Consider the following 17,375-nt stretch of genomic DNA (forward strand, 5'->3'; position numbering starts at 1 on the left):
GACGTACGCTTCTCATTGTTTTGTTTTCATGCTGAGACTGAGAGAAACAGTCGTCTGTTCCGGCCGCTTGTCTGTCAACTTTCGCAACGACATACGATATCCAGCGCCATCTTTGACCCCTGACCAGGTGTGCAAGGTAACACAATTCGTCTCTAACACTTTTATAAACTTCCATGTAAGAGACGTGCTTTTAACAGACATAAGCTAGAACTACTTAGACATAAATCCCAAATATACTACAAACACGAGCGATATATCCGGGATTACCTTTCACTTGATGGGCATTGTTTGGGGATCGTTGCCGGGGCAACAGGCATTCTTGTTTTTCCCTCCGGGCTCCACAGAGCAGGTGGGATCTGACGGTCCGTGTATTCACCGAAATACGGGAAATACGCGAAATACACGAAATACACGTCCGAAATACACGAAATACACATGAAGATGGCTGAAATCTACCGAAATACAGTATGATTTGATGTGTTAACATCACAGGTTGCTATATGCCGTCTTAAAATGATATATTTATAGCCCTGGCGACAAGAAAATGACAGAAAATACTTCGCGATCCCGGCCACGTCCGGTCGCCGCCATCTTTCTTACCATACACCATGATGTTTGTTTTTCAGTGGTGTCTTCTTATGTGTCATTTACACAAAAAGGGTGGTGAAATGTACCGACATACAGTATGATTTGATGAGCAAACATCACAGGTTGCTTTATTTCGGCATAAAATAATATATTTATGGTCCTGGTGACAAGAAAAGGACAGAAAATACTTCGCGACCCCGGCCGGCCGCCGCGTCATCTTTCTTACCATACGCCATGATGTTTGTTGGGTATCAGGACAACTCGGCCCCTAGGCCGGGACAACTCGTCACCTTACTTACTGAGCACGTAATATGTGTATGTTTGGAGAAGATTGGTAATGATATCGATCTAGAAGCCTCACTACTATAATTTTAACTTCTTTTTTTTTTTTGCTCGGCAGGAAATTCTATAGCGCCGGCGTACTTTGGGGTGCGCCAGCGGGGTCAATCGCCCGTGTCGCCCGCCGAGTCCGACCGAGTTGCCCCGCTAGTCTAAAGCGATTTGATTTGATTTGATTTTATTTGACTGTAGGAAAGTACAGCCAGGACTACCCAACTAGCCGAAGGCTATTACAAAGGGTTAGCCCTGGTAACAGTATATTCAAAGTTCAATACAAACTTTCACAAGGTGCGCATGCGTCAAACACACACATAGCGGCGGACACAGAACACAAAGTAAAATAACATCGAAGAAACAAAATTAGCAAAAACCATCACAGGACTGAAGCGCATATGGAAAAAAATTGCACAAGACTAAGCTATATATAAATCGTTAACAATGTCAAGCCAAAACTTAGGTTTATATTACATACTAGTAGGTTAGCAGATTATACAACATGTCATCTAATACTTGTGGTAGGTCAGTCAATTATTTACAGAGTATCTGTTGCCGAGTGACGTACAGAGTTTGTTTTTGAAGGAGCTGACAGTGAGGGATGTGCGGATATTACTGGGAAGAGAGTTCCAGAGTGAGATCGCTCGACTAATGAATGTTCTCTGAGATCTGGTAGTTTTGCACGTTGGAGTAGTCAGGTGTTCACTGTTCCTTAGGGGATAGCGGGAGTTGGTATCAGGCGCACGTGTTTGGGGTAGTAAACTCTGGAGATGTGGAGGGCAGCGTCCATTCAAGAGTCTGTAGAGGGTCACAGTTGTGTGGAACTTGCGACGGTACTGGAGTGATGGTAGTGATAGTTCGGTGTAGAGACTTTCGTAGGAAGGATACGGTAGCCCGAAGTGTCCACTGATGATTCTGGTAGTCTGGTATTGGACAGATTCCACAGTCCTTTGGTCGCGTTTGGTAAGACCAGACCAGACAATGTCTGCATACTCGAGGTTTGGCCTTACGTCATGTATAGTCTAAGGAGTAGGTCCTTTGGAATCTTCTTCCTCATTGCACATAGCAAACCAGAAGATCGTCTAAAGACTACTGGCTTACATTACAATATGAAACTACACGACATTAAACTACAAGCATATAATAAACTACTTGGTCTTTGTGAACATGATTTGTCTCTAAATAAAGGTCGGTCACAAATCTCATGTTTGCCGACAAACAGTCGTGAACCAACAACACAACCGACACTCGCGGTCCGATTCGTAGGCAAACAAAAAATCCAATACAGCGGTGTCCAACGTTCGTTCATGACTAAACAATCGTCAGAAACTTTCCCTGTATGTGATTTCCTGCTAACTACTGCCCATATGCCATTGTAGAAGCGATAATGTGCAACGGATTGCGCTAACTTTCTCTTCGGGTAGCGTACATTTAGGAACAAATATGGCGGATCAAGCTATACCATCATCCTTTGCGCGGCAGGAAATACTGTAACCAGTTATGCCAAGGAGGTTATATCAATACCAGTGATCTCCAGCTATATGGTTGACAGCGAATTACACTTTTGTCATACTATTTGAATGAGAAACGTATGAAATTTAGCCCTGCAAATTTGGTACATCTCCAGCGATACTAGTACAGTAGTTGACAGCGAACTACACTTTTGTCATTCTATTTGAATGCCAAACGTATGAAAATTGGTGACGTCGCATATTAAACCAGTGATCTCCAGCTATATGGTTGACAGCGAACTAACACTTTTTATCATACTATTCGAATGCCAAATGTATGAAATTTGGCCCGACGCATGGAATTTGGTACGTCGCATCTCTTAACCAGTGATCTCCAGCTATATACTAGTTGACAGCGAACTACACTTATATCATACTATTCGAATGCCAAACGTATGAAATTTGGCCCCACGTACGAAATTCGGTTCGTCGCATCTCTTATTAAACCAGTGATCCCCAGCTATATGGTTGACAGCGAACTACACTTCTGTCATACTATTTGAATGCCTAACGTATGAAATTTGGCCCGACGTATGTTGGTACGTCGCATCTCTTAACGTATGAAAGTGTGCAAGCCATACAAATGCAACGTGATTTTCAAGCCGATTAACACCTTGACACCTTTTCATAGCGCGTCAGCAATCAAGGTGATTTTCTGTACTTTAGCAGGAAATCAATTTATCACTTTGCCTTTTATTGCATGGTGTCACCTTTTTTGCCATGTAAAGACCGATTTGTTGCCATTTTTCGTGATATACGTTTTTAATGGATTGTGCCATTTCTGATATAACTTTGTGACTAGGTTTCTTTACCTTCAACAAGAAATGTTAAGACCCGATTTGTAAATAGTTGTTGCCATTTTTCGTAATATAATTTTTTCATGGATTGTGCCATTTCTGAAATAACTTTGTGACTAGGTTTCTTTACCTTCAACAAGAAATGTTAAGACCCGATTTGTAAATAGTTGTTGCCATTTTTCGTAATATAATTATTTTAATGGATTGTGCCATTTCTGAAATAACTTTGACTAGGTTTCTTTACCTTCAACAAGAAATGTAAATACCCGATTTGTAAGTAACTTGCGTACTTTCCATGAATGCTGTTGTAGAACATGCTGTTGCCATTTTACGTAATACATGTGTATAGATTTGTGACTTATTTTGCTTTTGCTCTTGGTCTAAATGTCTTTCTTAACATTTTGCATTGTAAATACATTTGTTGATGTTTGCTAATGTACGTTTGCTGTGACTGGACTTCTGTTAGTAACGGTTAGTACGGTATTAACTTAAGTAGGCGAAACAAATGTCTTCGTTCAAAACTTCAAACAAAACAAAACGCGTCAGAACCTGAGGTGTTAGAAAAGAACGAAAGTTGACAACAAGTTAAATATCGAATATATAAAGTTGACAATAAGTTTAATAACAAAAAAAAACAGAAACGCTTGATAACCCAACAACGCATATTTCAACGTGAACGCATTTGGAACAAAGATTATATTAAGTAGGCCTGTTGAGTAGGTAAAGGCACTAGCTAGGAGAGCAAGGAATGACGTCTTCACTCAGTGCTTGCCTGGTGAGAACTGCTATAGATGGACAGATGTCCATCCCCTTTATTACCAAGTAATCAGTAACAGATGTCTGGTGTCTCTTGACCACCAGGGATAGACTGCTCGTCTTCCTGTTGTAATTACAGTAACATCTTGCACAGTAAATGTCTCTACTACAATACTCCCCCGTACACTTAGAAGTGGTCCCCACTTCTTTAAAATTACTCGTAATCAGCAGAAGGCACGATCTAAGTATGACAGTTTAAAACGGAGAGGTCAGATACAATAATATAAACAGAGATGGTAAGGTAAACATTGCAATGCCATAAACGGGCAGGGGTGTGACAAGTAATTGACTTCTTCCGGATGATGACAAAGCCTCACAGACGGGCTGCTGCTGTGATGATAGAGACAGAGGCGTCTGGGTACTTCAAAGCACGAACATAAAACAACAAACATAAACAAGCAAAAACAGGCTTCGCTACTGACATAGCAGTCAAGTACGAGCAAGTTCTACGTTAACGCAGCATGGTCAACGCAGTATCCGACATTACCCAGCTTCAGGGTGGTCGGCAAATATCAACTCACAATCATGTCACATCTAGCATAGACCGTCCCGTAGGCAAATCAGTTCTATCTAGGGAAGGCATCATGCAGTCTCAATACAAAACAATACAATATAGCGTCCACCAGGTGGATCCGTTTCCCGTAGGCTTACGAATAGTCCACCTGGCGGGTCCGTCACCCGTAGGCTCACGAACATACAAGAATACAAGACATCGTGCAATAATGGTACCTAGCTACAATTAAACCACAAAAGTTCGAGATGTTGCACAAAGTTCAGTGGTCCGGCAGGATACGCGGAGAAGTACTTTTTCACAGTTCGGCTAGTTTTCACGGTAGAAGGTCACGTGCACGCTGGTTATCACGGATGGGCAGCGACGGGTTCCGTCGTAGGGGTAGTCGGGCTGGGTCGCGATCAAGTCGGCATGGTGGGTCAGGAAGACGGCAGCGTGGTCGGCAGGACAGCGCTGTCTTGCGCACGTGGTCGGCGGCGGGTGGCATCAGGACATCGGCGGCGTGCTCTGGCCTCAGCGACGGCGAGCAGGGAGTCAGGACGCCTGGGCACATGGCAGACGTGGTCGGCTGGCAGGCTGGCTTGGTTAGAGGGCGGCATGGAGACACGTCGGGCGAGCTGGGTCTGTGTCGTACGGCAGCAGGCTGGCTAAACGGACGGCGTGGTAGCGTGGCGAGTCGGGGCTGCTGGCACGATGGCAGGCAGAGCATCGCAGCGCGGGCGGAGCTTGCTTGGGTAGCCGCTGGTCTCGCTGCCGGGCGACTCGGGCGGCATGGTAGCTGGCCAAGGCTTGCGTCGAGGCGGGTTCGGCCGTTCGAAAACGGCAACCACCGCTATGCCACCAGTGTTGAGTAGGTAAAGGCACTAGCTAGGAGAGCAAGGAATGACGTCTTCACTCAGTGCTTGCCTGGTGAGAACTGCTATAGATGGACAGATGTCCATCCCCTTTATTACCAAGTAATCAGTAACAGATGTCTGGTGTCTCTTGACCACCAGGGATAGACTGCTCGTCTTCCTGTTGTAATTACAGTAACATCTTGCACAGTAAATGTCTCTACTACAGGCCTAATGGTCCTTTCTTCCAGTCTCACGGTAAATTTACCTGAAAAAAAAAACGTGTAGAAATGTAAGAAAGTGGCAAAGCTAGGAAGTGGCGAAATTGATGATAACAAGGGAGATTATAGGGAGATAACAGCCTATGACTTATTCAGACGAAAGGAAAACATAACAAGCCCCACACATTACGGAACAAGTGGGCAGGAACTTCTCAAACCTTTACCAGCCCTTCCTACGAGCGTATGGGTCGTAGAATTCGGCAAAAAAAGTAATAATTGGCCACGGTAAAGTTGATAATTTGCCCGCAAATGAAACCCCCTCGCGACCAAACTTCCTTGGCAAATATCATCCCTTTGACAATATCATCCCTTATAATATCTATTTTGCCGCCGTGCCCGTGTGATCTGCTTGGAGATTAGCTTTAGGTATTACCAAGGAGGTTATATAACCTCCTTGGTATTACGTATTTCCTAACTTGTGGTGCATTATGGTATGTTTGTTGTTAATGGTATCCAAACATGGTTGTAAAATGTACCGACATACAGTACGATTTGATGAGCAAACATCACAGGCTGCTGTATTTAGGCATCGAATAATTAAAGGCAACCTAAGCAATATTAGGGCGCTGAAAGTCATATATTCAAAATCAATTTTTTTTCTGATTTCTATCCTTAGTAAGTTTAGATAACACTATCCCATCGCATATCGACCATCATGAAGCAAAAATACTTTGCGCAGAAAATGCTTTGCGATCCCGGCCGGCCGCCGCGTCCTCTTTCTTACCAATTGACGTGTTGGGACGTTATAGCCTCCTTGGAATGACCGAGCCGAGCGAGTTAATCATGTTGGCTCAACTGATAGGCCGACAGATCGCGAGTTTATAGATCGTGAGTTCAAATCCATCAATATCCAATTTCTTTTGGCTACCTTTTTGACATCCGTTTTTCTGAATGAATCATTTATTTAAAGGAATGTCTCCATTTTACAGGATCATCTTCAGGGTTTGGAAGGGATGCGGGTTTTGTGTGATTCACAGGAACATCCCGTGTGAACACAGGGGAAATGTTATCGTTATCTTGTATATTTAACCTCCTAGGTTATTTATGAACCATGTTTATGGTTATATAAGGGCAAGGGTTAAGGTTCTTATTGACAGGCTTTAACTAGTATATGTCAAGAGCGGGGAAAATCTTACTGACACTGTGACAAGTTAGCTTAGCCTGTCAATAAGAACTTGCGGGGGAAATCTTATTCACTGGCCTCTGTCTTGTCGCAACGTTAACGTTATATAAAGTGCAAAGTTTGAGTTTGATTGTCTATGCCTTGTGTTCTAATTCTGTGGATCAGTCGTTGGAAGAACGTTCATTGTGAACGCAAACACAGATGGAACTTCGACGGTCGGACGCCGTTGTAGACGGATTCTTACTTTAATCTTGATTAGTTATAGTTATATATTACCTTATTGACAAAACGCAAACATAGGATTTTTCCAAGGTATTATATAACTATAAACATATACATAATGGTGATTACAATTAAAAAGTACACTTTGTTGATATCAACATTCGGGTTTAAACTACCGTGGAAAATATAAATAATTTGAAACGTTTATCGCTATATTTTTTCAATATATGATGAAATGACGATTTTATTTGAAATTATGATATCAGCGATCTGATTGTTGAATGGACAGAATAAGTGGCCATGAAAAAAAACCGTAATGCTACGTGCCAGTGTTTTCTCATAACTTGTATCCCTTCTTCAATCCTACACCGCAACGGTCTCTTCCTCACATAGCTACAGCAACATTTCCAACACATTGTTTATTACGTGTGACAAGTCTTTCAGTGAAACCTGGCGCATTCCTCCGCGAAGCGTGCTGTTAATTAACCACGCCTCCCATCCTCACAACAGAGCTAACCTGTCGTTACTACAAGTCTTACAAGACACGAAGTCGCTTTGATTGAGCCCCTGGCCTTATTGAATTTGGCAGTGCGATCTTGACTGTGAATAACTTTGTTCTATTGTTTTATTCTATCCAATAAAAATATTCATATTCCATACACCGACATGAGAAGGTTCAAATAGAATGACAAAAGTGTAGTTCGCTGTCAACTACTGTACTAGTATCGCTGGAGATGTACCAAATTTGCAGGGCTAAATTTCATACGTTTCTCATTCAAATAGTATGACAAAAGTGTAATTCGCTGTCAACCATATAGCTGGAGATCACTGGTATTGATATAACCTCCTTGGCATAACTGGTTACAGTATTTCCTGCCGCGCAAAGGATGATGGTATAGCTTGATCCGCCATATTTGTTCCTACATGTACGCTACCCGATGGCCCGAAGAGAAAGTTAGCGCAATCCGTTGCACATTATCGCTTCTACAATGGCATATGGGCAGTAGTTAGCAGGAAATCACATACAGGGAAAGTTTCTGACGATTGTTTAGTCATGAACGAACGTTGGACACCGCTGTATTGGATTTTTTGTTTGCCTACGAATCGGACCGCGAGTGTCGGTTGTGTTGTTGGTTCAATCACGACTGTTTGTCGGCAAACATGAGATTTGTGACCGACCTTTATTTAGAGACAAATCATGTTCACAAAGACCAAGTAGTCTATTATATGCTTGTAGTTTAATGTCGTGTAGTTTCATATTGTAATGTAAGCCAGTAGTCTTTAGTATCGCTTTAGACTAGCGGGGCAACTCGGTCGGACTCGGCGGGCGACACGGGCGATTGACCCCGCTGGCGCACCCCAAAGTACGCCGGCGCTATAGAATTCCTGCCGAGCAAAAAAAAAAAAAGAAGTTAAAATTATAGTAGTGAGGCTTCTAGATCGATATCATTACCAATCTTCTCCAAACATACACATATTACGTGCTCAGTAAGTAAGGTGACGAGTTGTCCCGGCCTAGGGGCCGAGTTGTCCTGATACCCAACAAACATCATGGCGTAATTGGTAAGAAAGATGACGCGGCGGCCGGCCGGGGTCGCGAAGTATTTTCTGTCCTTTTCTTGTCACCAGGACCATAAAATATTATTTTATGCCGAAATAAAGCAACCTGTGATGTTTGCTCATCAAATCATACTGTATGTCGGTACATTTCACCACCCCTTTTGTGTAAATGACACATAAGAAGACACCACTGAAAAACAAACATCATGGTGTATGGTAAGAAAGATGGCGGCGACCGGACGTGGCCGGGATCGCGAAGTATTTTCTGTCATTTTCTTGTCGCCAGGGCTATAAGTATATCATCTTGAAGACGGCATATAGCAACCTGTGATGTTAACACATCAAATCATACTGTATTTCGGTAGATTTCAGCCATCTTCATGTGTATTTCGTGTATTTCGGACGTGTATTTCGTGTATTTCGCGTATTTCCCGAATTTCGGTGAATACACGGACCCGGATCTGATACCGTTCTAACACGTCGTCCATCCGCGGTCGTTACTTACCGTTTGGGCTGGATTTAGTCTACACGGGCAGTAGATACTAGTACTGTTTAGGCAGCGACAAAGGGAGACAAGAGGATTAGTTTATGGTAAAATTGGTTCAATCAGTTACGGGAGCAAGAGAGGGGAGGGACGCGGTCGTGATCAAGTGAATTTTGAACTCAGGTAAGTGTACGGACCACCTGCATTTTTGTATTCAACAGTGAGGTTTGTGTATGTTAGATTTCCACATAAAATGTTGGTCATGATGTTTCCACCAGATGATTATGTGTAGATTAGGGGCTGAGAGGGTAATGACGGAAAACGCAATGTATACTGGTGCTTCAGCGAACAAGCACTGAAGCAGGTCAAGGGCCTGACATTTGACTGTTGTATAGTAGAACGGCTGCAGAATGAACCAGAAAAATGGGCGACCAACAATTCATTTGTAGATACATGTAGCAAATCAGACTGTACTAAACATTTTACTCACTTCGACACATGTATACAGTTTAATGGTTATATGTGTGCCAACATAATAAAATTCCGTTTACGATGTGGGGTGGCATGGTCACAACAACATTTCTGATTATGTTCTGTTGGAAGAACTTGGTCGTTTTTATACACCTCATCGGATGCTCATTTGGTCACGATCGTTTCTACGTATTTTAAGTTATGACTGTTCAGATCACGCAAAGTTTACACCTAGAGTCTTGTGTAATCCAATGGAGTAGCTGAGCCAACAGACAAGTGTTTTAGGCTTGGCGGTAAACACTAACGTCATGTAACGTAAATGGACTGGATCAGCATATAGAGTGTATTGTTCAGCCGTCTGCTTTGTGTGTACAGGTCGGATTGATGCCAGGCCACATTCACAGCGCTGAAACCAAGGCAAAGGAACATGTCACGTAAATCTAGGGTGAGTGTGATAAAGAACTCATTTGTATGTATGCATGGCCGTGAACATTCCGTAGGCTTAGGTAGAATACGAACAGGTGCACAGAGACGTACCTATGCTCAAGCAGCATGGCTACAGGTCGTGTCTGTGGGCAGGTACAAAGTATGTGAACCTTGCCCAAACTGTGCATACTTGCGATTGTCCGTACATGATTAGGAAGGGATTCATTATTTTGCTTGTGGGGTTTTACGCTGCTTTTCAATTTGGGATTTACAAGCTTTTATTTCCAAAAGAATGACAAGTGCACAAATATGACATACTGTCCCAAATAAATCTTAAATGACCATCAACGTTGGTAGCAAACTTGGAGTGTCGTCTGCGTGTGTCACCTAATGAATAACAACCTTTAGTTTATTGTTTCACCCTCTCACCTAATTTGCTAGTGACTATGTAAATTTGGAGCAAAAGAATATAAATTCGACAAAAAAGTCTGCCAGTCACCCAGATCACAGTCAAAAGATCGATCGATGACACCATAATATTTTGCTCCCGTGAGTATCGTTAAGTACACTATTGTAAAGGTCAGTCTGACATGTCATGTATTCTGAATGCAAGTCATCGATCATGTCATGACAGCCTATTGCGACGGTTATGTGTGTGCTTATGAATATCAGCATATTTACATTTGCAATTCTAACATTATATCTAAGAATCGAACCTTCCTGTAGCTGTGTTGCTTTTAGCCTTTTGTCACGCTTGGTCAGTGAAGTTCCTGCGTCTACTTGGCAAGGTCAAACATTATGCGTTAGTGTCAGTGTGTCAACAAACTTGGTAATGTTGTTACAGTTATGGGTTCCTATAATGACACCACAATCCAATTTTCACGGAACTGTTCTAGAATAAGTTACCTGCCTTCCTTATGGCGCACATAGCAACAGCGAAAAATATAGTGTTTGTTTATGGCCATTCTCCTTATCTTCGAATTCGTTCTTCAGACCGTCCATCGGTTGATTGGTAAAATAATTGGCTCTCATAGCTTGGTCGTCAGCGTATTCCTTTTGTTTGTGAAATTAACAGTTTGTTATGGCAACTAAAGGCGGATTGAAGGTAAGGTGAAATAAAAAAAAAGGTCAGCTGGTGACAGTATTAAATATGGTCGTGTTGTTTCACATTTGTTCCAAGACAATTGCAAGTTTGTGTATAACGTTAACGTTACATATACTTATGGTGATTTTTTTCCTTATACAGGCGAGCAAAGACTCAAGAAAGAGTCACTCCAGTCTCAATGAGGTAATATTTCTTCATCTATACGTAACAAGGTTACTTTTATTATTAGTCACTTTTATATATTTAGCTCCGCGGGGAGCGGACGTTGGGAGCGGACTAAGCTAAGAAGGCTGGACTCCAGGCCGGCTAACTATTATCAGCACAAGCGTTACATGATTTATCGTAGAAGATACTTAACTTAGCATACGGGCTTCTTTTGTTTGTTATCTTTTGTTTGTTACTTTCTTTTAGATGCTGCCATGAGCAATATTCTGATATATAGAGCGCCCGACAGCTAGCCATACTAGATCACAGAAGACGCGAAACTGCGCCTTCGCTTTCAAGGAAATTCACGATTGCTGACGTGCAGAAGCAAATCGCAATGAGGCGTTGCTACTCAGTAAACAGGTTGTCAGTGATGGAGCGCCTGTAAACACTAATGCACAGACGTGGAAATAACTATATATTTCACTACAAATGCAGCCATAACCATCATTTTCCATGTTACTTAATAATGTGAATTTTACAAGCGAGAAAGACTTGACTTTAAACACATACCTATGGTAAAAGGTGATAGCAAGTTACTTCATTACGTCTTGATGTGGTGCAGTCTTAGAAACCAAAATGGCGACGAAAACATCAGGGCATCACGGTGGGAAAAAGACCAAAACGAACATAGCCGCAGCATTTCTGACCCGCTCCAAGACAGGAATAACTTACAACGACGTGGTCGACAAGCTCCTAACCGTAAATAGTGTATCATTTCCTTACGTATTGTGATGCAGGCAATATTACAGATGTTAGAATTCATCGCGCGCTCTCTGACACCTGTTGGATTTTTGTTTAGTTTACCTCAAAATGTTCCTGCCAACTATTCCATTAGGCCACAGCAAGTAAATTTTATGGATGACATCCTCCGCAGACTCCAAAATTAATGAGATAGGGCGAAAAAAAAACAAGGCGGGCAAAAAAAAACAAGATTCCTATATTTTCAAATTTTGAGATCATAAATCTTGTTAAACAAGAATTGAGGCCACGAAATATGATATCGTGACAAACAGGTCTTTTATTGCTGTATTCAACCAATGAGGTTTCATAATAAATATAAAACCTCCTTGATTCAACAGTAAACATGTCCTTGTAGATGTGTATCCACTCAATAGACTAACTACAACAAATGCAAAAAAGAGCTTGTTGTACCATCATCTGACGCAACTACACTGGGTATTCATATGTGATGAAACACCTTGTGTATACAGCTCAATTAACTAGACCCTCCCTCCCATTATTTGTATAATGTCCTTGCTAGAACAAATGCAGAAAACAGCTTGTTATTCTACCATCATGGGCAGGAACCACACTGGGTATTCATATGCAATGAAACACCTTAGGCTGTCAACGTTTACGACATATTTGCCCATTTTTGGCATGTTGACCACCGTCGGAGGGCAATGAAATTTCTTGTTTTTTATTTCGAAATCAGGCGAAAATTAATGAGCGCGCTGATGTCATCCATAAAAATTACTTGCTGTGGCCTTATGTGTCAAATTAGCAGCATACCAAATTAACAGTAACAACATTTTCATTGTCATTTTTTCACTTGAGCCTGTGTATTTCAGGGACTGATATAAGTGTAACGTAAATGTTAAGCTAGTCACAAACCAACAAGGTGCAAACAGAATATCCTGCTGTACCATGAATCTGTCCTGTAGGATGAAGAGGCGATAGCTAATGAGAAGGAAGGTTCTCTGGCATGGAAAGTGCTGCACATCTCTCAAGTCAGGACGCTGCTGGAGCTGAACGTAGACCAGGTGCATCTGTGAGTCTCAAACTCCGTATTAGATGATGCTCGAGGACTTGTTAGATGTAACGTTAACCTTACCACTTAGACTGAGGGTTTTTTATCAAATATTTGAATTCAGACAACAAAGTCTTTGAAGCCGTTAACTGTATTATGAAATAATTTCTGACTTATTACATATTGTCAATGTACACTCATGAAGTAGATTGAAGTATTTCCTTCTTTACTATGTATTTATGGGGATATCCGGGTTACTTAATTGTCACCACACTGCTGGATCACTCGTTGCCTATTGATTAGAAACTTTTAGTGTGAATAAAGCACTACCCAGCCAAGAGACCGGGGCAGTCTTGAGAGTAACTCAGTGCGTCAGAACCTCTTCAATGCCTGTGTTTGATTCTCGGCTACATACATGTACATAAACTTATAACTAATGTTCAACTTCCCTGTTGATTATTTTCTGATAGGAAAATGGCTGACTTGTTGAACCTGAAGGACCATGCAGTCAACCTTCAGGATGCGGCTGTTCTGGACTACTATGTGGCTGGTTTGTGGTGGGCAAAGGAGCAGAGCTTCACGCTACAGCAGATCTCTGGCTTCATCACAGCTCTCAGCATCCTACTGGAGAATATCAGAGGTCTGTACAATTTATGTGAGACTACATGTACACACTATGGGTATGCACTACAGATATATACGTAATGGTGCACATTTCTGAAATACTAGTAGGTATTTTCTCATGACAATCTTTTGCTTCTTATTTGTCTTTTTTCCCCCATCTCTGTATTTTTTTTCTTTTGTTAGGCTCTCCTTTCCATCAAACCTTTTAGTTAAAAGTTACAAGTGTGACCCAACTGCTGTCATTTTTCCTTTGTCATCATGATATTATCTCTTTAACAAAATATCATCCACTTGCAGAAAAGCAAATGTCCCTTGTGGACAACCTTAAGGAGCTTAAGAAGATGTTGGTTGGGATTGGACATGAGAACCCAGAAGTGACCGGAGGCCTGGACTTCTTCAACACAGACCAGGCCAAACTCCTGACAGACTACATCACAAAGAGGTAAGGAAGAAATGTAATTGCTGGAACACATGTTGGCAGGTTCCTGTTGTCACTTACAACACATGGCTAAATAATGTAGGAAGCTCAGCCTCATGTCCTGATATTCTGTGACTCTCTCGCTTCATCTTATTCCCTCTGGGCAGCTGTATGGCCAAAACCTAAACAAATGTAGTGTTTAGTATAACTACTGTAGTTCATATATGTTGTTTATATATAGTGTCTCTAGATTACCTCAAGCTCTGGATAGACTGTTACATAAAGTGAAAATCAAAAGCAAACTAAGGGACACAAAATTATTTCTAATGACTATCATACTTACTGACTTATGTTGTTTTATTCCCAGCCTGTTCCAACACTACAAGTTGTACCAGTACATGTTCAGTTTGGAACAAGATGAGATGGTGATTGGTACTGAGGTCAGTAAGAATTATTTCTTTATTCATAATCATCATCATCTACACCTTTTTGGAGAAGTGGAATTTTAAGTAAATTCTATGTAATTCTAACTGAACAGAAAATTATCACAAGAATAACTCATCATAAATTTTCCCTCCAACTTCACCATGCCAAGTGACAGTGTCTGTGAAAAACTCCAGTCTAATTAAAAAAAAGTTTCAGAAGGGTCATGGAAATACTTCAGAATCTGTATTTGCAGCTGTCTGTCGAGGTGGCCCCCCCTGCAGACATTCCATTCCCACCCCCCCTGGACGAGGGGATGCGGGAGGCAGTTTACCTGGAGCATGTCGCACCTCCTCCACCGCCACCGGAGAAGGAGGTTTGGAACTCTTTTTTTCTGTTTTTCAGTGTGTAGTGGTAATGTGAATTAGTAAGAGGAAAAACATATTCAAATGATTTGAAACCGTATATGTATCCATTATTTTGTATTTTTGTAAAGGTTTAGTCTCAGAAAAAATACATTGATTTGCACTGTGAATTTCAGTTGGAATGCAGTTAGAAAATCATCTTGTGAGCATCTATGAAGGTGAAAAGTGTGATGCCAAGTTTTATATCAATGGCACAACTGTTTAACACCTAACTGTGTGGTTTCTGAGCTCACCAATGCCCTGATCACAGTTTTTTTTCTAAATGTGTGGAGGGGGGTGTGAGGGCTAGCATTTTATATCATTATGTCATGGTATCGTGTCACCACACAGTCCACTGTTACTACCCTCACTGTCTGCACAGTCACTAAATTGAAAAGTACCTTGCTGCCAAACAGTTTGGAAGTTTGGAAAGCACCATTATGATAGCCAATATAGAGGGTGAGCAGAGTCAATAGAAACCAAAGTGAAGCAAAACCAGCAATAGAAAACCATGATAGGAAGGAAAATTGAGCCTGACCAAGTTTTTTTCTACCCAGGAGGAGAAAGAGGCCCCCTCAGGTGAGGAGGAAAAGGTGTTCACTGAGGAGGAGGTGGAAGACATCTTGGAAGGAGTCACTACAGATGAACTCAAGGAGGTCATCAGTTCTGTTGTGAATGAGATGCTAGGTTCACTGTCAGCCGATGTAGGGGCAAAATTAAAGGAAAGGGAAGCGCAGTACTTGGCTAAAATTAGCAAGATGCAAAAAATTGCTGAGTAACTTGTAAAAAGATTTTGCAACATATGTACATAGTTTTTAAGATGTTTATACTCAGTAAAGTGGCCACATATTGTTTATGGCAATTTATTTGTGCATGTGGCTGTTTGACATGACCTGGTGAGTGTCTTGCAATGAAATTCAACAGACTTGCTGAATATTTTTGTATTTCAAACAGACAATTATGTTTTGTGATTTTGAATTCTTTCAAAAGATGTATCGATATTTCTAAGACTCATAAGTTGATCCTCTACACATTCCTGGGTGTATGTTTAACTGACTCGTTCAAACAGGCAATTTGTTTAATTTCTCTCACCCATAACATTTGCTGTGAATGTGCCTTTTACATTGAAGCCATTCTGAAATATTGTTATTCATATGTTCTAAGAGGTAATTACAATCAGATATTTTCTTTTTTTTCCTTGGTTTATCTTCATTTCTTAAGTACTCCTACTTAGATGATGTAGCTTGTTGTACACAATGTTAGGAACAATATTACCTAAATGGTTTGATGTGTACATGCACTGGTGTGTGCAACAATATTTTGTAAATACCACAGACTTATTTTCAATCCAGAGAGAAGGTCATTGGGTCAAATATAGACCCCAAACCTAATTACAGAACAGAAAAATACCCACGTGTCCTACATTCTGTGTTGCAATGTCTATTTGGGGATACTCGTCTCTGAGTAGTTGAAATGTTTAAAATGTGTTTTATGATGTTATGTGTGGACAGCTGTTCAGATTTATCTAAAGATGCTGCCACTTGTAGATTCTGGCATTCGCGATTGACACACCCTCCATCAACCACCTTTTATGTTTGAAATGCCACAAATGATTGAGGATTATTGTCAACTGTATAAATGTATCATCTGATGACGACTCTGCCCAGTATTGCACGCATCTACTGATGACTATCACCATAGGAACTATCTTAATATGATTTACATATAAGTGACATTTACATACCATAATTACAAGTTAGTTAGTTACATGCTCAACCGGGTTTTCCAGTTACATCTCATGGGATCAGTACTGCCAGTTCATTCTAGTGACACTGAAGAGGAGTGATGGATGTCACTCCAAACATCCAGGTAGAGATTAGTTGTCTTTAAATGCCACAAGGGAGAGTTCATCCTTTTTTCCCATGACTTCCTCGACAATGAAAGATTTCACTCCTTATGTAGATAATGATTCTTGTCATACCAGGCATATCTGTTGCCTGTCTTTAACATTCAGCACTTTAACCAACCAGTGCGCCAGTATCGTTTTGGTTTACATAGTGTTCTAAAGGTTAATATAGCTCCCCGTCTACGAGCGAATTAGGTGTCAGTTATTAGTCATCAGGATGTGCAAGGGTGAATTATTTTCGGAAGAGTGAATCAGTATTCTCAGAATGGGTTGCAGAAGTCAATGCAGAGAGGGGGTGTGGGGCAGGGACTACTCCGTTAATCAAATGTCCGGAGCTTACAGTCTACGTCAAATGACGGTTACTCAAGCAACTGGATAAAATTTTGTAATTCTATCCAGTTGCTTGAGTAACTGTTATTTGGCGTCTAACATTCATCAACAGTTTTCAGATGTACGGCCTTTTGGCTCGGTTGCGATGGCCTCTTCGGGTGACGGTGGTTTTAAAGTTTCGGCGTTCCGAGGGTAACGTTGTCATCGTTAACCGATACCAGGGTAAGGTGAACGGCGATCGAGTAAAATAAC

At 41.3% G+C, this 17,375-nt stretch overlaps 1 protein-coding gene and 1 long non-coding RNA gene across 5 annotated transcripts; one reads left to right on the forward strand and one right to left on the reverse strand.

The window, feature by feature from the left end:
• The first annotated feature begins 14 nt into the window (after nt 1-14).
• LOC136430879 (ciliary-associated calcium-binding coiled-coil protein 1-like) lies at nt 15-16,296 on the forward strand. Of its 4 annotated transcripts, none has more exons than XM_066421947.1 (9): nt 15-136; nt 9,906-9,975; nt 11,203-11,244; nt 12,933-13,039; nt 13,489-13,658; nt 13,940-14,084; nt 14,428-14,500; nt 14,740-14,859; nt 15,445-16,296. In XM_066421947.1, exons 2-9 carry the CDS (start codon nt 9,958-9,960, stop codon nt 15,664-15,666), a joined length of 897 nt encoding a protein of 298 aa, XP_066278044.1. In that variant the 5' UTR covers nt 15-136; nt 9,906-9,957; the 3' UTR covers nt 15,667-16,296. The 4 variants fall into 4 exon arrangements, with proteins under 4 accessions (XP_066278044.1, XP_066278043.1, XP_066278041.1 ...); XM_066421946.1 differs by lacking the exon at nt 15-136 and adding an exon at nt 9,033-9,242; XM_066421944.1 differs by lacking the exon at nt 15-136 and adding an exon at nt 11,831-11,967 and having other exon boundaries at nt 9,907-9,975.
• LOC136430883 (uncharacterized) lies at nt 9,523-10,785 on the reverse strand. The gene is made up of 2 exons (XR_010754944.1): nt 10,673-10,785; nt 9,523-9,936 (listed from the first exon to the last, which is right to left on the reverse strand). It is a non-coding gene; the product is annotated as an uncharacterized lncRNA (long non-coding RNA).
• Nucleotides 16,297-17,375: the final 1,079 nt, after the last annotated feature.

The sequence above is a fragment of the Branchiostoma lanceolatum genome, chromosome 3, assembly GCF_035083965.1.
Source record: "Branchiostoma lanceolatum isolate klBraLanc5 chromosome 3, klBraLanc5.hap2, whole genome shotgun sequence".
Lineage (NCBI taxonomy): Eukaryota > Metazoa > Chordata > Leptocardii > Amphioxiformes > Branchiostomatidae > Branchiostoma > Branchiostoma lanceolatum.

Coding starts and splice junctions, on each gene's coding strand:
- LOC136430879 (XM_066421944.1), top strand. CDS start 11,845: ATGGCGACGAAAACATCAGGGCATCACGGTGGGAAAAAGACCAAAACG. Junction 11,968..12,932: donor TGGTCGACAAGCTCCTAACC/GTAAATAGTGTA, acceptor TCTGTCCTGTAG/GATGAAGAGGCGATAGCTAA. Junction 14,501..14,739: donor AGATGGTGATTGGTACTGAG/GTCAGTAAGAAT, acceptor CTGTATTTGCAG/CTGTCTGTCGAGGTGGCCCC.